Source organism: Meira miltonrushii (genome assembly GCF_003144205.1).
Source record: "Meira miltonrushii strain MCA 3882 unplaced genomic scaffold FA14scaffold_2, whole genome shotgun sequence".
In the NCBI taxonomy this organism is placed as follows: Eukaryota; Fungi; Basidiomycota; class Exobasidiomycetes; order Exobasidiales; family Brachybasidiaceae; genus Meira; species Meira miltonrushii.
Window position 1 is genome coordinate 1242453 of NW_020289944.1, and position 20762 is coordinate 1263214.

The 20762-nt window shown below is 43.9% G+C and overlaps 9 protein-coding genes across 9 annotated transcripts; 3 read left to right on the forward strand and 6 right to left on the reverse strand.

The window, feature by feature from the left end:
- Positions 1 to 57: 57 nt before the first annotated feature.
- On the forward strand, positions 58 to 2574 carry FA14DRAFT_178393 (uncharacterized protein; the record flags this gene model as incomplete). Its single annotated transcript, XM_025500844.1, has 1 exon — positions 58 to 2574. The coding sequence occupies one exon, from the start codon at positions 58 to 60 to the stop codon at positions 2572 to 2574; it is 2517 nt and encodes an 838-aa protein (XP_025355307.1).
- A 35-nt stretch (positions 2575 to 2609) lies between these two features.
- Positions 2610 to 4098, reverse strand: FA14DRAFT_160356 (uncharacterized protein). Its single transcript, XM_025498639.1, has one exon. The coding sequence runs from the start codon at positions 4028 to 4030 to the stop codon at positions 2729 to 2731; it is 1302 nt and encodes a 433-aa protein (XP_025355308.1). The 5' UTR covers positions 4031 to 4098; the 3' UTR covers positions 2610 to 2728.
- Positions 4099 to 4174: 76 nt separating this feature from the next.
- Positions 4175 to 6443, forward strand: FA14DRAFT_36640 (uncharacterized protein). The gene has a single exon (XM_025502244.1). The coding sequence runs from the start codon at positions 4413 to 4415 to the stop codon at positions 6336 to 6338; it is 1926 nt and encodes a 641-aa protein (XP_025355309.1). The 5' UTR covers positions 4175 to 4412; the 3' UTR covers positions 6339 to 6443.
- Positions 6444 to 7737, reverse strand: FA14DRAFT_184330 (GroES-like protein; the record flags this gene model as incomplete). Its single annotated transcript, XM_025501385.1, has 2 exons — positions 6444 to 7635; positions 7733 to 7737. 2 exons carry the CDS (start codon positions 7735 to 7737, stop codon positions 6549 to 6551), a joined length of 1092 nt encoding a protein of 363 aa, XP_025355310.1. The 3' UTR covers positions 6444 to 6548.
- A 1321-nt stretch (positions 7738 to 9058) lies between these two features.
- Positions 9059 to 9826, reverse strand: FA14DRAFT_114139 (uncharacterized protein; the record flags this gene model as incomplete). The annotated part of the gene is made up of 2 exons (XM_025496035.1): positions 9059 to 9515; positions 9672 to 9826. Coding segments are annotated over 2 exons (612 nt in total), but the record flags the coding sequence as incomplete, so codon positions are not given.
- A 393-nt stretch (positions 9827 to 10219) lies between these two features.
- FA14DRAFT_144607 (mitochondrial carrier) lies at positions 10220 to 11422 on the reverse strand (the record flags this gene model as incomplete). Its single annotated transcript, XM_025497248.1, has 2 exons — positions 11383 to 11422; positions 10220 to 11245 (listed from the first exon to the last, which is right to left on the reverse strand). The coding sequence occupies exons 1-2, from the start codon at positions 11398 to 11400 to the stop codon at positions 10220 to 10222; spliced, it is 1044 nt and encodes a 347-aa protein (XP_025355312.1). The 5' UTR covers positions 11401 to 11422.
- Positions 11423 to 11694: 272 nt separating this feature from the next.
- FA14DRAFT_160359 (putative SSB2-heat shock protein of HSP70 family, cytosolic) lies at positions 11695 to 13980 on the reverse strand. Its single transcript, XM_025498640.1, has 2 exons — positions 13323 to 13980; positions 11695 to 13131 (listed from the first exon to the last, which is right to left on the reverse strand). The coding sequence occupies exons 1-2, from the start codon at positions 13834 to 13836 to the stop codon at positions 11786 to 11788; spliced, it is 1860 nt and encodes a 619-aa protein (XP_025355313.1). The 5' UTR covers positions 13837 to 13980; the 3' UTR covers positions 11695 to 11785.
- A 332-nt stretch (positions 13981 to 14312) lies between these two features.
- FA14DRAFT_144614 (ribosomal protein S2) lies at positions 14313 to 15495 on the forward strand (the record flags this gene model as incomplete). Its single annotated transcript, XM_025497249.1, has 2 exons — positions 14313 to 15058; positions 15125 to 15495. The coding sequence occupies exons 1-2, from the start codon at positions 14335 to 14337 to the stop codon at positions 15493 to 15495; spliced, it is 1095 nt and encodes a 364-aa protein (XP_025355314.1). The 5' UTR covers positions 14313 to 14334.
- A 100-nt stretch (positions 15496 to 15595) lies between these two features.
- On the reverse strand, positions 15596 to 20221 carry FA14DRAFT_123309 (P-loop containing nucleoside triphosphate hydrolase protein; the record flags this gene model as incomplete). The annotated part of the gene is made up of 2 exons (XM_025496563.1): positions 15596 to 17664; positions 17848 to 20221. The coding sequence occupies 2 exons, from the start codon at positions 20219 to 20221 to the stop codon at positions 15596 to 15598; spliced, it is 4443 nt and encodes a 1480-aa protein (XP_025355315.1).
- Positions 20222 to 20762: the final 541 nt, after the last annotated feature.

Here is a 20762-nt window from a genome sequence, read left to right on the forward strand (position 1 = left end):
GCAAATTAGGAGAAGAAGTTTCAACTTTTGTATATTCTTATCATAAGAAAAGAAAAGATGTCAGCCAGAGCCTATCAAGAATATCCAAAAAGAGGCTCTTCCTCTTTCTCTTCTTCATCATCTTATCCAAAATGGACATCTTCGTTTGAACAAACAGCAAACAAACGGCATCCCAATACAACAACAACAAATGATCACTTATCATATTTAGTCGAACAACCTTATTACCAAGGTCAATATTCAGAAATGCCAATCTCAAGAGCTGCCAAAAGGCTGGCTGCTTTGACACAATTAGAGGGAAACACAACAAACGAAGAAAGAAATGATTGGTGGGAAAACGTTTTACCTCCTGGACAACTTGTCGATCGATTAAAGAGAACACAATCGAATCCATCAACTTCACATCTTGAAGAAGCAGATGATGGACCACGTCATTCACGCAAAAGTATCCTTCGCAGTTCAAATGATGGCAAAAAAGTAAAACAACACTCTTCGAACACTCTTCCACGATCCGCTTCAAGTACAATGGTTGACGATCATTCATCTTCCATGTACCTCTCGCCACCTTCTCAAGGCATGCGTGCTGGCACTTGGTCTTCTCAATCATCATCATATGGTTCATATCCCACACCATCAACAAGAAGCAGCATTAGTGTAGGAGAGATGAGCAGCTCAAGTAGCAGCAACGACGAAAGCCCTTCAGAACGTAGAAGTCCAATTCTGGGTGAAGACTGGTCTTCGATGTTACACGGATTCGGAGATCGCAGCAGTGGTGCTACTTCTCCTACTTCAATCACACGATCGAAAACAAACCGAAGGCGGCGATTCATTGGAAGTGATGATGGCACTGGCCTTGGCGTAACAATCAGGGGAGCAAAAGGTAGTGTGGTCGATTTAGATGAACGTTTACGACAATGGAACAATGGTGTTCCATTCACCAATGCAGAACGTCTCAGATCATCTTCATCAGCGGCAAGCTTGCGTCCATTCCCTTCATCTAGGCAATCAAGATCTGGCTCATTACTTTATGATACCCCAGAGCATAGCTCTGCAGAAGAAGATCATCATGGATCATACTACGGCAATCAAAGATTCCCACGTACATCCAGTACACGCACAAGTGATACCGTTCGTGAAAGTATTCGAACAAAAGCAGCATCTTTGGCTTCTGCACCATCATCACGGCGATCATCGATAACTGCTGGTCATCATGGCAATACACAATCGTACAATCCATCACGACGAGTGAGCTTTAGTCAAGAGGTGGAAGTTGTTCAATCAAATGATGTCAAAAAGGTACAAACCATTGGACGTGCTCACGGTCGAAGTATGTCAACTTTAAGCGATAAACATGGAATGGGCTACAAACCTATTGCAACACCGCAAGCCCGCACTCATGCTTCCAACTTGCGTGCACAAGAAGCTGTACCGCCTACTCGTGGAAAACGATCTACATGTTACTCTGCGCCAACCAGCCCACGTATGGCTGCTGCGCAATTTGCCGCTGCTGAGGCTAAAGAACGATCTTCCAGAAGATTGAGCCGTGAAACGACGCCAACTTCAAGCGGTCGATCAACGCCAAGGACACGAAGTCGAAGAAATTCTATAAATGAAGAAGAAGATGCAGATGTTGCACGATTGGCGGTTTTATCGAATTCTTTGGGTGTTGCACATACACAATTGTCAAGCGCAAGAAGTTTGGCCATGGCATTGACCCGTCAATTGAGTGCTCCATTACGACCATTCTTTCATTTGACATTGCTTGTTAGCATTTCAAGTGTCGCTTTCGTTGCTTTGGCTAGCTTCTTGTTCGCTGGATACATGTGCACAGTTTGGGATGATGTCAACAGTCGTGGGAAGAGCTTGCAGAATAATGTCACTTCAGCAAGAAAGACTCTCGAATCAAGGGTACAATGGACTCGTACCTTGTTGGGTATCAGTTCGTCGGAAGAGAAGGCTGGTACAGAACAAACCAATGTCAATGAACCAGAACCTGTCAAACCTGCAGACAACAAAACACAAAGTGCTCTTGTGCGCTTCGTCTTTGCGTTACCCATTGCTGTAGCGCAAAGTTTGATCCCATCAGTTGTGGGAAACAAGGATTCCCATTCAACACACACAACCAGCGCTCCTCCTGGTGCTAAACGACCTCAAAGTACTCGCCGCGCAGGCAGGACTGATACGAATGCTTTTAATACCCTTCCTCCAAGACCACCATTGTCATCACTTCTTCCTTCGATCGCATTCACGATCGTGATTGCGTTCGGGGCCGGATTGGCAAGCTTTTTTGCTAACCGTGCTGCAGCTCCTGCTTCTGCTGGAGATACCCCACATCCAAGCGTTTCTGCTTCAGGACGTAATGCTGCTTCTGGATCACAAGCCAGTATTGCCGCTTCTTCAAGACGTCATGGTCATCATCGATTTGACAGTAGTTCTTCAAGTCGGATGAGCGTGCCCGTTCAACCTTCTGCTCATGCTCGCCAACGCAGTTCTCATTCAATTTCCGAATCAACCAATTCATCTGGTCGTAAATCACCTTATTCTTGGCAAGAAGGTGTTTCTGCTTTTTCGTAAATTGCTCTCAATTTAATCACAACTTTTTTTTTGTATACCACACACACACAAGCATTCTTATTTCTCTGCTTCATTATACCTTCTCGTACATATTATTAGAGCACATTTGTACCATTCTACACATTTAATGATTTTTTTATACATGCCAGATTGATCACATTCCCACAATTCTTAAGCGAGACCGTATCTCTGAGGATGAAGCAGTATCCCGTAAATATCTGCTTGCGCTTAAGGGCAATGTGTTTATATGCGAAGTGATTGCCGCGTGATCCTCTTCTTCATCAATCAAGATCCTTATCTTTTTGCCCAAGACGGCCCACTTTGGCAGCCAATCACGTTCAACTTGTGACCAAACAACGCTTTCACGATACAGTTCGATAAATTCTTGATCCATCGAACGACTTTTGGGTGCGGAAAATCGTCTATATTCATCAAAGATTGTGGTTAAACTCCATTGTTGTAATTTACGTAAACATCCGATCAAACAACCCGTTCGATGTTTTCCCTTGTTGCAATGGATCAGCATTGGATGATTTCTTCGATCCATAATCGTCACCAGCGCGGCTGTGATTTTATCTTGCGGGATTTGAACAAAAGGTTCTTTGTTTCCCGGTATGCCAAATTGAAAGAATGTGATTCCATTTTGATCTAAAAATTGCATATTTTGTTCTGGATATTCTTCCAAGATTAACGTAAGTACACTCTTGAGACCCAACGTGCGCAAGAATGGGAAATGTCGCTTCTTCGGAAAGCTGCTCCGATACACCCACGAATTGACCATTGCAAAGTTATCTGGCGGTATCAGAGGCGATGCTGAAAGAGTAGAAGTTGGATTGTTTGCCGCTCCATTCGTGGAGGCGGAAGTGAAATGGGAAGCTAAACTGGCCGAGCTTCCGTATAATGCTCGCGATTGTCCGAAAGTGCCTCTAGAAGGATTGTCTGGTGAATCTAGAATAGATGAAGACGAGGTGCTTGCATGCATACTTGCACTACCTGCACTTTGCTCTGTAAATTGTCTTGTCATTGCGTCACTTCTTTTAACAGTAGGAGCATCTCTAGTCTTTCTGGTTGGCGGTAAGGTTGAAGGTGATAGCATCGGAACTCCTGCACTGCGTACTTGCGGGAGATTGACCAATTGAGAGAACCAAGGCGCTTCCTCTTCTTCCGGCTGATCTTCTAGCTGCAAAGCATTGCCCTTTTCCGTTACTGTGTCGAGTGAGTTCGATGGCAGGCCACTTTCTGTTCGTGATGACTGTCCTGTAGAGTTGCCATTCTGTCCTGATTGCTGGTATTCGTCTGTTGATTGATCAAAATTGTCCAGTATATGCTTTAACCAGATCATAGGAGGTGGACTTGCTTTACGATTTGGCAACCTTCCTTTTTCTGTTGGAAGTCGACAGTAGAAATTCAAAGGACCACTACTTGCCTCAGCATCGAATTCATCATCTTTTGCCATTTTGCAATTCTATCGCCGGTAGGATATATTGACCATCATTTTCATGTGATGATGTGTTTGTACAAGATCCGATTTCTTAGTTTAAACGCGTGTGTTTTCAAAGCAACGGCTTAATATTATTATGGTAAACTGCCTTGTGGAGAGAGTAAAATCACATCAGCATTTGAGCAGTGTTTATTTTTAACCTTTTTATTGATGCAGGTTTAATTATCTTGCATGACACAACAATCAAACACTTTGTTGCTTTGGCCGCTCACCATCATGATGAGTGTTTGGATGTAAAGAGATACAAGAAAAGGTAATCTTTAGCATTCATCCGTCTCTCCCCTATTTCACGACACCAAAACAGCTTTCCCCGAAACTGGATGTCAACATATCAAAGATGACGACCATACAACGCTTCACGCCTCAACACTCACCCTCTCACCCTTCATCAAATGCATCACCTACTTCATCCGTCAGCGCAGAAGAAGAAAGAGCTGAAATCCACCCGCCTCAAGAGCAAGAACAAGAACAAATCCGACCTCCAAAAGAGTTTGAAATCCCAAATGCTCTACGTGGATGGACTGCACATCAAAGCCATGGCCAGGCCACTGTGCTATTCTACGTCCCACGCTGGGTACAAGCAGAAGCATTAGATGTGACTATCGAAGAGGATTACATCGTTGCAGGAATGCGAGGCCACAAACCAATCGTAAGTGCACGCTTAGCAGGTAGGATCAATTCTACCACTTCTGCATGGCAATTAGAACGAAAGTCAAACGGGAAACGCAGTCGAAGCAGAAGCAGAACACGAATGAGAACACGTTCAAGCGATCAAATCAGTAGTAACTCTTCTAGTGGTAAAGGCTGGGTAAAGGCGGGCGCAAGACCTTCAAGAGAAAGCGGTGTGGCCACAAATACGACCAGTCGTCCAAACTCACCCGTTCAAAGCGATACATCAAGCTTTGAAATGTTAGCCAGAAGTATTGATACGCTTGCTTCAAGACCATCAATGCCAAGTAGCGAAGGAATAGGATCGCCACGCTCTCTTTCACAAAGTATGACATTATCGGATGACAGCAACGCACGCAATTCCACAGCAGGAGGTGCTCGAAGTATGGAATCGAGCATCAGCATTGAGCATAGCCAGACACCTTCCAGTAGCAGCAAAGGAGACACTTTCGAAGACCCAACAAGGGATGCCAAACTTGTCACTTTGCACTTGGATAAGATCGACGGTGGAATATGGCCTTGTATTGTAGAAGGCCCCGTCCCTACCAGGGAAGCAATGGCACACCCTTCAACTCAACCACTTGCACGTCTCGTATCTGTGCAATCGCAAGGTTCACTGAATGCTGCAATCAGTGAAGCTATTCGACAACAACAAAGCCGGTCACGGGAAAATTCATTTGATTCTTCTGATGGGAACGAGCCCATGGTCAATGAAAGCACGTTGACCGTGGATACAATATCTAGTGACGATAGCACAACTGTTTTGGGTAGCGGACAAACGGCACAAATGGAAGAGGATTTGTACAATATGGACCCAATAAGTCTCACATTGATGGGAATGCAACATGCAAGAAGAAGCTCTTCCATGCCTTTTGGAGGGGCAAGTACTCGAGATGAATCGCAGGCGTTTGAATGTTACCGTCGAGCTTGGCGAGAAGCAGAAATACCAACGGCGATTGAACATCTTGTGCACTATTACCTCCCTCTCAATCCAGCAAAAAAGTCCACAATCTTGGCTTCCTACAGACAACGCTTGACTGCCGCTTTAGGAGGTTCAACAGCCTTGGCTCGTCTTTACGTCTCTTATGCTCACCTATACATGCAATCGTACGAATTTGATCGGCCACTTTTGGCACTTCCCCTAACAGGAATGTCAAATAATCCCTTTGGTGCACATTCTGTTATGCATGAGGGGATACAAGGAGACAATGAAGGGATCGGTCCATTGCAGTATTTACTAGAAGCAAGGAACTTGGACCCAGCTTTGGTCATCTCAGAGGATGATTGGCAAGAAGCAAAGAAGTTGGACGAAGAGCGAAGCGCACACCACAGTTGGAGTGGGGCAGCCTCACCTTCTGCCAGATCAGACGATACCGGCAGTCAACCGAGCTCAGGCAAAAGTCGAAAGACAAAACGTCGTAAAGCCGGATCAAGACGTGATAAACTTGGAGGACACCATCATCATCATCATTCGACAGATCAAGGAATCGTATTCTTGGTCGTCAGTAGAGCTGCTCTTTTGAGTGTTGCCGTGGCAGGTTGTATGGCCGTTGCAGGTTGGTATCGAAGAGCAGCTACTGGCGCAGGTGCTTAACAGGAAGGGTTGTTCACTTTCTTTTCTCATTTTTGTCATCATTTGTATTCAACACAGTACCTTTTCCAGCATGACTGAAGATGAGTAGGATAGATCTCATAATTGTGTTGGCAGGCTCTCAACTAGCTTTCGAGTCAGATTGCGGGACAGATGCATACTTCAAGCGTGTATCATATGGTATTATTGAAAGAACATTGATGGAGAGATTATCTACTCAAAAGAAACGACGATACGTCCCTTAAGATCCTTCTGATTATATCTGTCGTATACATCTTGAATCTTTTCGATCGGGAACGTTTGTTCGATGTATGTCTTGCAACCGCTCCTCTTATGCATATCGACCATCTCTTGACATTCGTGTGGAGTACAAATCAAACGACCACGAATAGTTTGTTCTTTGAAACTCAAAGCGAAGGAATCCACTTCCAAAGGACCATCAGCGGGTAAGCCAACATCAACGATCATTCCACCTTTTCGCAAGAATTGCTGAGTGAGCCTTGGAAGAGCACGATCTTCAGCACAAATGATCGCTTTATCAACTCCAGGATCCGAGTCGTAGAAACTGCCACTGAGCTTTTCAATGTTTTCGTCGTTGATGAGGTATTTTTGATCAGGTTTAAGATGATCAGGAATTGAGTCCAAAACATCCAAAGCTTCTTGACGATTATCCAATGCTACAACTTTGAATCCCAACGCTTTGGCGTATTGAACACCTAAATGACCTAAACCGCCTCCAGCTCCAACGATTGCAAGCCATTTATCCTTTTCTACACCAGCTGCTTTAAGAGCGCCAAATACTGTTGCTCCTGCACAGAAAAGAGGTGCTGCTTCGGTGAAGGGGATTTCTTTTGGAATCTTTCCAACAACGCGAGCGTCCATTCGGCAATATTCTGCAAATCCACCGTCAATTGTCAAACCCAAGAGACCCTTGATGTTTTCACATAATTGTTCACCGTTCTTCTTGCATGATTTGCACTTTCCGCAATATCCATATGTATTTATACTTCCAACACGATCTCCAACTTGTACTTTTCCATCTTTCTCCGCATCAGGACCTAAAGCCACGACCACACCTGCAGGTTCATGACTACCGATCATACCTTGAAATGTACCTTGTGATTTGTAGACGCCTTCTAATGTTTGAACGTCTGTATGACACATTCCTGCTGCTTTCACTTGAACCAAGATGTCATAGCCTTTTAGATCTTTTGGAACGGCATGTTGTGCATCTAAAGCCATGCTCTTCTTCCAATCCTTAATCACACCAGCCTTCATGGTGGAAGGAATATCGTTAATGCTTTGTACGGAAGTCATTTTGAGAAGATGGGAGATGATATGCTCAAAGGAGAAAATGAATGGACAGCATCTCGCTTTTATATATGATGTCGCACGACTCCATATTACACACATATACGACATCCACTTCATACCATAGAAGGGTTGATAAAGGGTCACTTTCTAGTGTTGGTCATAGAACCCTGAAATATGACACAAAAGATTTGTGGAGGAGAGGGATGCATGCTTACATAATCGCAAAAGTGATGTGAAAATCTTAATGCGATCGACTGCTTTGATAAATTAAGTTAGAAAATAAGCAGATTTCAGGAGTCTTCCGTCTATTTGGCGAAGTTGATAGTCATCATGTCGATGATGAAGATGGAAAATTGAATCTATGCAATTCCATCGAAAAAATTTACACTACATTTACGGAATGTGTGAAAATAAATTTGATAAATAATTTGTGTAAAATTCAAACAAAGATTAATTTAATTTCACTTTTATGTTATTTGTTTGTTCAACTTTCGGACACAGATAGTTAGTCAGGTAAGAGACAGCATAGTGAGCATGTGATGACTTCAAGCAAAATTGTGTCGCCCACTGTTTACCGTCAAAAAATGTTTCTCGCACAAGTCTGATGGATTGCTTAAATCCGTTGATTGAGCTAATTGGATCGCATCAAAGTACGTTGTACCAGCAGCAATGCTCCTAGTCCACCGTTGAAAATACTGATCTTCTAGAACTTGATTGATTAGTGATCCGTTTTTGCCATCGATATTCTCAAGGCAGCAGCACTGGCTGCTACCACTTTAATGTATTTTTACTGATGACTGTATTGGTATTGTAAGCTCTATAATCCCATCCAAAAATGTGGATCATCTACGGTACCCTGTAGGTGTACGGCTTTCGAAGAGATACAACGATGTGCCTTACTTTTAGCCATAATGGAACAAGGTACATCTCTCTCAAACGGAGACGTTGCAACAACAAGGTCGCCATCCTTAAATGTGTATATCAAGCTACATATATGCCTTCCCTATGCATCAAAGTGTGGTTTAATACGTGCTGAGATCTATAGTACATTGTATCCGATATTATAATGTCTCTCATCTCGAATCATTTCCAGATGAGGGTTGCTCGTTGTTTGGCAAATGTCCATCACGTAAGCTCAAGAACCTCTTTCGTAAACGTTCCATCGGACTGAGCATACCATCACCATCTATCTGTGCAGGTTTGAGTCGCATATGTTCCTTATCCGCCGTTCCTCCACGAACGAGTCCTTTCCACCAAGCCCGTACATCATGTGCACGCGATCGTAACCTAGCAATCGGTCCAACGAAGTCACCGTCTAAGAAAGGTGGTCGTAAAGCAGCCAACAATCTTGCCTTTTTCGATGGAGGAAGAACATTTTGGATCTCTACACCACTTTGACCTTGAAGTGCATTCACCACCAAAGCATTTATCCTGCCTTCTTGCAAACGTTGTTGTAGGAATCGTGAATATGTCATCCATAGCCCTTTCCTGGATGTGTCCACATGCGTTCGTACACGTTGATAACCAAACTTTTCTATTCGAGATTGCAACAAAGTGAAACCCATACTGGATTCAACATCGTGCGTTGAATCTAATCTACTTGTGGAGATTGGAGCGTCTTCCTTGTCTATTGAAGCTGGTAATTGTTCTGTGAATGTCAAGTTTTCCGTCACTGCCATAACTGTTGTATGATCCAGGTTTCGTGTCCAACATTTCATCTTTCTTCCTTCTCCGTCTGTCCGTTGATCGGATGCTGAAAAGGGTGAATCCAGTTCTACTTCACTTTCTTCCAATACCCAACTTTCTGCATTTCGCAAGATTCCTGAAGGTGCCCATTTCGGTAGTGTTCCTTTTTTGAGAATCAGCCTTGTGGTTTTGAGAATGTGCTGCATATCTTCTCCCTCCCCTTCTGTGATTGATGAACCCCAAAAGCTTCTTGATGGTCCTGCAGCTTCTTCCCGCTGCTGCTGCAAAGCTGCCTGTCTTGAAGAGCTGGGATCGGAGATTGTTTCATGTTGGGACGTTTGCCTTATTCGAGGTCTGCTTATAATTTGCCTTGCTAGAACATCAACTGATACGACATGAGATGCCAATTCGTTTGGATATCTCAGAAAGTAAACCGGACATAAGATCGCATAAGGTATGTCCAATTGTGCATGATCGGTGAATGTGCGGACCATTTCCACGAGAGAGGTTTAAGGAATGGCCACTACCTCTTCTACCTACTTGATGATCGTGTGTGAGTATCACAAAAGTACTTTTATCATACTTTTATGTTGTGGAGTGAATTACCGCTTTTGCTTCGATCGGGAGCCGGGGCGAGAGAGAAAAAGAAAAAAGAAAATGGCAACACCACAGAAACACACACAGAAGGTTCTCGCTGAGCCACAAATCCAAAAAATAGACTTTTGTGTCCGCTAAACGGGCGGAAATTAGACTGGAGCTCCGTCCGACGGCAAAAGGCAAAAAGGCAGCATATACATTCGCACGCGACTTATTTCACATTCCAACACACTTATTCAAGGCGATCTGAACATTTACAATCAGCAATTTGATAGCATGCATACATCTTACTTGACAAGCTGATCTTGGCCACTTTTTTGCGTCAAGACCAAGAAAAGGGTAATAAACAATGCTTCAACACGTTGTTTGACAACCATAGTCGTTCCATGCGAAACAAGTCCTTTGAGCAATTGACTTTCCAATCCTTGATAAAGGCCTTTGACGCCATTCCTTCTGATCGTTTTACGTAGAACATCTGCTAAACTCCTGTAAACCCGTTTTCCGCTTGGACTCTTCCACTGCAATCTTGTCTTACTCAAAATCAGAGGGAACAAAGCAGCCGTGCTCAACGCATTACCACCTGCATTCACCAAGAATGTTTGAAGACTTGACGGTTTTGCTTGAGCAGATTTGGGTAAAGTTGCACGAGAGATAATATGCGATAAAGAAAACGTCAAAGCAGGCGTGATACTCAGCAAGACTGCAGTTTCATAGCCTGACCATAATCCTGCGATCCCCTTCTCTTTCCTGATCTGCTGCATCGTTTCCATAATTCCAGGTCCAGATCCGTATTCATCTTCATCGTCACTCTCAGAATCGTTCGGCTCAACTTGCTTGCCTTTACCTTTCTCATCCTCCTTTTTCTCCTTGGCAGTTGCGCTCGTTTGCAAACGTACAGTAACATTACTCAAAGGTGTTGTGAAAAATCTACTCAAAGCGCCTGCCAACATACCCACAATCAAATCTTCAGCAGTCGTCAATGCAAATTTAGCAGAATTTGCTTTGCTAGATGTACCCGAAGATGATATCCTTCTTTCCCGTACCCTTTCCACCAAAAATCCACGAAAATAAAAGAATAAGAAATTACTCAAAGCATTGGAAAGTGAATCAGCTCCCCATCCTTGATATAATCCAGAAACGCCATTCTTTTTCACGATATCCTGCAATGCTCCATAAATGGATTGATAGCCCGCTTTACCATCTTTACCTTTCGATTGCGTTTGCAGGCGAGTTGATAGCAGGTCTAGCGGGTATACGACTGTATTGCTTACCAGCGATCCACAAGCTCCAGCAGTTGCTTGTGCCAATGGTGGCTGTTGTAGAGGGAGAGAGAGAAAGAAGCGTTAGCCGTTGTCACCGCTTTTGCTTCAGCGTCACTGTGCGAATCAGAATTAGGATCTAATCCTTCCCATGACTACCGCTCTGACTCTTCATCGTAATCATTACTCACCAATTGACTCTCTCCCATATTGATTAGTTGTAGCTGGTAGTTGTCAAGCAAGATTGTTAATTACCCGTTTCGACCGGATGTGGAGAGTAGCCGAATAAAAGCAAGCCAGAATAACAGTGTCTTCTTATACCCTGAAAATCCCGTCGCGCCTGAAAGTGGGCAGACATGAGCGCAGCGCACCCATAAGCTCTTCTCTATCACACACACGCGGGAAGGTGCGAGAAAATCACATCAATTAATGTCATGATGAACAATTGTATGTAAGAGTATGAATGAGTAGCTGAATGAAAGAGTGCTTCCCCAAAGATGTCCTTCGAGTTTGCCCACCATTTACAGCATTTTTTTGGTTAATGACAAGACCGTACGATAAAGAGGCAATATACATGTAGCTTTTTCCAACAATTTATCTTGTGGCACCGGCCATACCCTTTTGAACGGCCCGCTTGAGACGCAAAGATGAACGACGGTAATCATCTGCAGATGCATCTTCAGTTTCAAGCAATTCCAAAGCCTTGGCCAATTCTTGTTCAACTTGAACCTTCAAGTTACGCTTCATGTTAACGTTTGGTCCGCTGATCGTGCTTTCAACATTTTCGGCGTATTGGCTCAATTCTTGACGAGCATCGTGACGGGCTTGGAATTCTTTGTCGGATGCCTTGAATTGTTCGGAATCCTTGATCATTTGTTCGATTTCAGTGGATGACAAACGACCGACAGAGTTGGTGATTGTGATGTTTGCCTTGCGTCCAGATGTACGTTCTTGAGCGGAAACACGCAAAAGACCGTCAGATGTAACGTCGAATGTGCAGATCAATTCAGCTTGACCCTTTGGCATTGGTGGGATACCAGTCAATTCGAATTCACCCAACAATTTGTTTTCCTTGCATTGAGTACGCTCTCCTTCGTAAACGGGGAAAGTGACTTGTTGTTGGTTGTCTTCGACAGTTGTGAATGTACGGGTCTTGGAGCATGGGATTGGAGTGTTACGGGGAACAACGACACCGAAAACGTCACCTTGCATAGCAACACCGAGAGAGAGAGGAGCGACATCCAACAACAAAAGATCAGCAGTCTTGTCGCTGGTTTGGTTGGTCAAAACAGCAGCTTGAACGGCAGCACCGTATGCGACAGCTTCGTCAGGGTTGATAGATTTGTTCAATTGACGTCCACCGAACAATTCGGAAACGAGAGATTGGATCTTGGGGATACGGGTAGATCCACCGACCAAGACGATATCGTCAACCTTTTCGGCGGCCATCTTGGCATCCTTCAAGACCTTTTGGACGGGGTCCAAAGTGCTCTTGAATGCGGCAGCGTTAATCTCTTCGAAACGTGCACGGGTGATGTTTGCTTGGAAGTCAACACCGTTGAACAAAGAGTCAACTTCGACGGTGGTTTGTGTAACACTGGACAAAGTACGCTTAGCACGTTCACATGCGGAACGGAGACGACGGGTTGCACGTGGGTCACCAGAGATGTCAGCCTTGTGCTTACGTTCGAACTCCTTCTTGAAGTGGTCCAACAGAGAGTTGTCAAAGTCTTCACCACCCAAGTGAGTGTCACCTGCAGTTGCCTTGACGGCGAAAACACCACCGGTGATGTTCAACAATGAAACATCGAAAGTACCACCTCCCAAATCGAAAATCAAAACGTTCTTCTCGGTTGCGGATTTGCTGTCCAAACCGTAAGCAATGGCGGCAGCGGTAGGTTCGTTGATGATACGCAAGACTTCAAGTCCAGAGATGGTTCCTGTTAGTAGAAAAAATGTGTGTCAGTTTGTCACGTTGTAAGATATCACGGTGATACTGTGGCCATGCGCTCATTTAAACAAGATGAATATCTCGTTTTCTGCATACATCGTCTAAAACGATGATCTCAGTTTTAGCATGGAATATTTGTGTAATCCCAGCGCACATAGTCCCCAAGGAGAAAAAACTTACCTGCATCTTTGGTTGCCAAACGTTGGGAGTCGTTGAAGTATGCGGGAACTGTGACGACTGCCTTCTTAACTTCTTTGCCGATTTTTGCTTCAGCAATTTCCTTCATTTTGGTCAAAACCATTGCAGAGATTTCTTGAGGAGAGAATTGCTTCTTTTCACCCAAGTAATCGACTTCAATGAATGGGCTTCCTTCTTTGTCGACGACGGTGAAAGGCCAGTTTGTCATATCCTTCTTCACTTCTGGGTCATCAAAACGACGTCCGATCAAACGTTTTGCATCGAAAACGGTTTGACGAGGGTTCATTGCGGCTTGGTTCTTTGCTGCATCACCGATCAAACGTTCAGATTCGGTGAAAGCGACGTATGAAGGTGTGGTACGGTTACCTTGGTCATTGGCAATGATTTCCACACGTTCGTTGGTCCACCAACCGACACAAGAGTAAGTGGTACCCAAATCGATACCGATGGCACCTTGGTAAACGTCATCAGACGCAGCTGGGATTTCGGCGGACATGATGTGAAAAGTCCTTGTTGTATTTTTGGATGATAGAGGTAAAGATGATAAAAATTCGCTCAAAAAAGCGAGAAGATGGTAAAGGCTGAGAAGATTTTAGCAACAACAAAAAAAAATTCTAAAAGGCAGGCGCGCGCGCTTAGACCCCGGGCATTAAAGCAGGACAAATTAGTCGAAACTAGAAGATGCACACCTATAGGCCCAGAGTTGATGCATCTTCTGCTAGAGCGAGCAACAGCACCACTGTTTGTGCTTAAAAAGAAATTAATTTTTTTTTCTTCCCATGCATACACGCGTGACGGCTGTTATTGTATTGCAATACAATGTAGGGTAAAAATTGTATTGCTCCGTCCGCAGCCGTTAACATATTTTATTAGCATTTGTATATTCTGTCTATTCATTCATTTTCATACGTAAGCAAACTAATAGGTCAGGGTCGGAAGACTGCGTACGACTTTAAATTTTTATGCTATGACCACACCATCACTATCAGTAATCATGGCTAGTCCTTTGGCAAGTACGTCAAGGCATATGCTTGGCAACAGCGGTCATGGCAAGGGGTCAGTATCAGGCCTTGTCAGACGAGCATTTACTTCTTCAGCCTACCAAAAAGATGCTCTTACTGCTTCAGGAAGTAGCGTTAGGGAAGCAGAACCAGTGGCATCTTCGAAAGAATATTATGACAATCTCAAAGCAAACGAGAGACAAGCTGCAATAGATCAAGAAAGGGAAAGACTTCATATTCGACAGGCTCGTCTACGCAATTTAGCTGATTTGGGTTCCACACAAACTCGTGAAAATTCATACAGGCCGCATCACGGACGTTTGAATCCAATCACAGCACGTCAGTTGACTGTTTCCCACTTGATGGCGGCAACAGCACATGTCGGACATGCAAAATCATCTCTTTCTCGAGCGTCTGCTGGTTTTGTGTATGGTACGAGAAATGGTCAAACGATCATCGATGTGGAACGCTTCACTTTGCCTGCTTTGCGATTGGCTTGCAAGATTGTCAAAGAGACTGTATTTAGGGATGGTGTAGTTGTATTCTTGGGGACAGCCGAAGGTACGGAACATGCAATTGTCTCCGCTGCAAAAAGATTGGGCAAGAATGGGTTCCATGTAACAGGTGGACGTTGGTTGCCGGGTACATTGAGTAACGCTCCGAAAGTGTTGGGTCGTGCAATTTTGGCAAATGTAGACGAATACGAAACATATCTTCGTGAGGAGCAGAGCGAGAAGGAGTCTAAAAGAAACAACCGGGGTCGTTCAAGAGGCAATGAAGAAGTCGAAGCAGATCCTCTCAATCTGGCCACACAACGATTAAAGCCAGATTTGATCGTTGTTTTGAACCCGAAGAGCAATCTTTATGCCATCAATGAAGCCACACAAGCAGGTGTTCCCACCATTGGTGTGATTGATACAGATGTCGATCCACGTTTGGTCACGTATGCTATCCCTGCAAACGATGAAAGCGTGCGAACGTGCGAGTTGGTGGTTGGCTTATTAAGTAAAGCAGGACAAGAAGGTTTGGAAAACCGAAAAGTTTGGGAAGATGAACAAGATAAGAAGCAGAGCAAGGCTTTGCGCAATTCACGTCGGGCTCCCTCTAAGAAAGCCGCAGAATCAAGTGAAGCCACAGAATCAAGCGAAGAGTAGAACAAGCATTACATGTACACAAACAATCATCAATTCAATTTCTGAGCTAATAATATACATCAATAATGGGTATCTAGATATTTGCTGCGTCATGGGCTGCCTAAGCACCCCACTCGCCTGCATTGGCTAATTTGGAAAAGGGACCACCTTTCTGTCTTATAAGTTGCTCGTAATGACCGTCTTGTACCACCTTTCCGTTTTGCAAGACCAAGATTCGATCACAAGCCTTCATCAATTCCAACTTGTGCGTAACAATGAGAGTGGTAAGGTGATCTTGCAAATTCAGTAAATTTTTTGAAACTTTTTGTTGATTTTCCGGGTCTAAAGCAGAAGTACATTCGTCCAAAATTCGAATCGCAGCTCTTCCTCCCATGAAAGAAGGGTCTCGGACCAGGCAACGTGCAATGGCAATCCGTTGTTTCTGACCGCCAGAGATTGTACTTGCTTTTTCTCCAACGATTGTATCTAATCCTTTTCCTAATGAACGAACGAAATCAGCAGCACATGCGATCTCCAATGCATACCACATTGATGCTTCTGTTAGGCTTGGGTTTGCGAGCAAAAGATTGTTTCTGATCGTATCGTCAAATAAATCAGTTTGTTGTGAAACAGATGTCAAATGATCACGTAAGTGATGGATAGCAATTCTGCATAGCGGAGATTGATCGTCCATCACGATCACACCGTCCGTTGGTTCGTATAAGCGTTGTAGCAGGGCTGTAATTGTACTTTTTCCGCATCCACTCTGTCCCACTAAAGCAACCTTTTCACCTTGACGAATCACAAAAGAACAATTGTCCAACACCAATCGATCTGGTCGTTGCGGGTAGGCGAATGTGACGTTATGGAATGCGAACGAGCCAAATAGAGGAGGCACAGATTGACCTGCATGTTCGCTTGAATTGTGTGTGTTCATATGCAACAATTTTTTGACATCATGAATAGCTTTGATGGATTTGGTCATGTTCGGCAGATAAGCCAAGATATGTGCTGCAAAAGTGATACCAAAGATGATCAAGTTGAACACGATGATCATACTTGCAAGAGACAATAATCCTTTGATGAGCAAGATTGCGCCGATATAATACAAAAACGCTTGGGCAAGATATGTGCATCCATCTTTCAACCCGTATGCGAATCCGCTGTAAGGAGCAGCATGGAAGGCATTGATTGATGTCCATCGAACAGCATCCTCGAAATTCGCTGTAAAGACTTGATGAAGTGCCATTGCACGAATTTCACGGGCGTGTCTGATCATCATATAGAACCGTTTGGCAACACGTTCTCGTTGAAGTTTGTTTTGCTTCTCGTAATGCAACATAATCTTGGATTGCATGGAGATCACGAAATAAAACACAGGAGCTAAAGCCAAACCTGCCAACGTTAATTGCCATGAAACGATGATTGCCCAAACAAAGATTACCAACATCATCGTGAGTACGACCAACATCTCACCAATGATTCTACTGATGAAACTTTTTGCATCTTCTGCATCTTTGATTAAGCGGGTAATGAGCGTTGAATTTGAATTTTCTTCCCGATCGAACCAAGTTTTGTCTTGGGAAAATGTTCGCATTACCGCCTCACGTCGAACTGATTCAACCCAATAATTTGCTGAAAGTTGTAGGAGAGCAAATCGTAAACATTGTGCAGCACCATCAGCAAATGCCAAACCGAGCACGATCGATGAAAGTTGCGTAACGGTTGCTTGTGCATTGGATATTGCCATTGTTGCAAGAAGTTTACCCATTATGAACGAGAATGTTGGTTGAACACATCCACCGATAACAGTGCAGAATAATCCCAGAGTAAACACGAACTTTCTTGGTTGTGTTGTCCAGGTGATTCGTATGGCTCCAAGGAACATACGACTGAAATTATCTCCCTTTGCACCACTTTCAATCTTGTCATCTTCATCATAAATCCATCCTTGCTTTTCTTTCTGTTTATCAAGGACTTCAAGTTGCTCTTCTTCTTCTTCGTCGAACTCTTGCAACTCATTTTCACTCCACATCTTTCGCAAAGGCTGATCGGGTCTCCGAACACTCACTGCCACACTACTATTCTTCAAGCTTTGTTGCATTCCATCCTGTACAACATTGCGAATTTGTTGCTCCTGCGGTAATCGAAGTGGTCTCAATTTTGCATGATGGCCAACACTGTATGCTCCTGTCAGAGTGGATGTGGAAGATGTCATACTTGAGATTGAGGAAGAAGATTGCTTGTGTGTCATGCGCTTGACAGAAGGTGTTGGATATGCTGGCACTTTGTCCATACTCTCACGAGATGCCATCATCACTTCTCTGCTTGTGTGCCTTTCAACGTCCATCATGTAATCTTCCAATCCGCCACCGGGAAAGATGCTAGCGGCCCATCTGGAAGCACGATGATGCTGTCTTTGCATGAGGAATTGCTGCTGAGAAGCTGCGAATGAGGTTTGGTTGGACAGTGCTCTTGATGCACGCCATTCCATGCCGGTGGGGCTTGGAACATCCTTGGCTACTTCATCATGTCGCTCTTCCTCAATCTGACGTGCAAATCTACCTCCTTGATATTGCTCCAATTGGGTCCTGTACCCGTGTTCAACAACTTTACCCGATTCCATCATATACACATAATCTTCTGGATCAATCTGCTTCCAATCGTGAGTGATGATGATTGTCGTCTTATTCTTACGCCATTGTCGAATCAAAGCCATGACTAAAGATCTGTTTGTGATATCCAAGGCACTCGTTGCTTCATCAAGTATTAACACGGTAGGATCACGTATGATCGCTCTTGCAAGTGCTAATCTTTGCTTTTGTCCACCACTCAAATCTACTCCTCCAACGCCCAACTTTGTATCGTATCCGTTTGGCATCTTTCGAATATCTGCATCCAACAAAGTCATCTTGCATGCCTCAATCACTCGTTTCCGTGAAAGTTTTGGAACGTGGTTTTCTTGAATTTGAACGTCTTCTTGTACTCTTCCACACAAACCCAAAGCGATATTGTCATGAACGTTCATATCAAAGATGATCGGATTTTGATCGATTGCAGAAATGTGCGCTTTTCGCCAGACTGGATCTAAGAATTGCAGGTCTTGCTCATCCAGCAACATTGAACCACGATAACTGTCATAGAGACCTAGTAGAAGATGGGAAATTGTCGATTTACCCGAACCACTTTGTCCCAGGATGAACGTCGTTTCTTTTGCGGGAATAAACATGCTAACGTCACTCAAGACAATATCGTCCGACCGGGACGGATAAGCGAAAGTGATGTGTTGCAAATCCAATTCTCCTTCACATGATCTTGTCGGCCAAATACGCTTCATCGGTCGAGCAAATGTGGGTGAAAGAGGCAAATGTGACAATTTCGACCTTTTCTTCAAAAGTCTGCGGGTCGATTTGTCATCGGAGTAGAAAGACGATTTGGAGGTAGGTGTATTTGGTAGTCCCAATTCGATCGAGGGCACACGTTTCTTGATGCGAGTCACCATATCATCAAAGTCACCTTGAGGGGAATCAACAAAATGTTCTTGGCCGGGTATGGCTGATTCAAAACCGTCATTGAATGAAGCTGTTTCATCCATTTGAGGTTTAGTTTGTATTTTCATGCGATCTTTTTCGTCTGCAGGTTGAACGATCTTTGTCAAGCTTGCGGCTGCTACCTTGCCTAATTCGAGGAACGTGAGACGTTGAATCATTGGACCGACAGTATTACCAACGATTACACAACTCCAAAACGTGGTAAAGATTTGACCTGGCGATGCTTTGTTGGATTGAACCAGGTAGCCACCGTACCAAAAACCTGTGGCAAACATCATCAAACCCATCCAAGCCATCACACCCAAACGACCACCATAAATCCATGCAAGCTTATTCCAAGCAATAATGGTCTTGTGAATCGATTCCATAAGCTCATGTACTTGCCTGGACTGTAGATTCAAAGCTTTGACAGTTGTGATCGCTTGAACAGATTGTTCCAACACTTTTCCTGCTTTTGCCATATTTTCCATATCCATCAAATGCCAAACGGTTGCACGTTTTTGAACAAAGTGTACCATGACCATCATTGCAGGAATTGTGGAAAGGACGACAAACGTAAGTGACCAACAAGACACAAAAGCCAAGATCAAGCCGGCCAAAAGCGTTGCTGCTGATTCGATCATTTGCCCAGAAGTTTGACTTGCTGCGATTCGGATTTCATCCGTTTCTCTTGAAAACTTTGCCATCAATCCACCTGCACCTACACTTCCTCCTTCTGCGGTAGAGCTTATTCCTGCATTCTTTGAAAGTGTAACTTCATACCAACTCATTTCATTCTTGTCCATTTTTGCATATGTTTCCAAACGCCATTCTTTTGCGACTCGTTCGCCGATAATTATCCAAAGACTTATCATTGTTGTACTTAATATCAGTGTTCCAACACCTAAAGCGCAAAATTTCCAAATCACACCAACGATCGAATGCATGAATGCATCTTTCTGTGATTGTGGAACCAGATCAGGACTCAATTGTTCTCGATTGTATTGCGTGAATGCATCGAATGCACCTCCAATCACTTTTGCCATGAGGGCGGGTATGACACCGGCACCTATTGAAGCTGCAATGGCAGGTATGAAGAGAATATAATCACGTTTTGATAGTTTGGAAAAGATGAGCTTGATCGATCCACGAGGGTTGGTGGAGGCCACTACAACGGGTGGCTTGTTGCTCATCTTTGGCTCTCTTGGTCGTTTCATCGTGACATGTATACTGGTGGCGATGTCAGAAGGGGTAGGGGAGCTGGGATGTGATGGAATGGTTGGTAAAGACTACTGGTTCCTGAATGTCCTCCTCATAACCACATCAGGACTTATGCCAAATTGGCTATCCGCCGCAAAGACGGGCCAAATGAACCGACTCAGCATTGATTCATTACATCTTCAAAAGGTAAAATGAGCTGTTCTCTTGGATCAACAGCCAACAATTGCCAACGGTTTTCGTTGAGAAGAACAAAGGGATGCTGGTAAAATGATTTCATGCATTTACAAGAAAAGGAAGTGGGGAAGCAAAAGATACTGATAAAGTGCACTTTTGTGGTGTGTCTTGAATAAGAAAGAACAAAGGGAATAAGAATCACGCTAAAAACAAAAAAATAATAAATGGGCCGTTGATTAAATAATCTGACTTGCAAGGCTGATTATATAAGATGATTTCTAGTTCAATGCGAATGTTTCCATTCCACGCTAAGACGAGCGCAAAACCCACGCAGTGCACAGGCAAATGAAAGAACCGGATTTA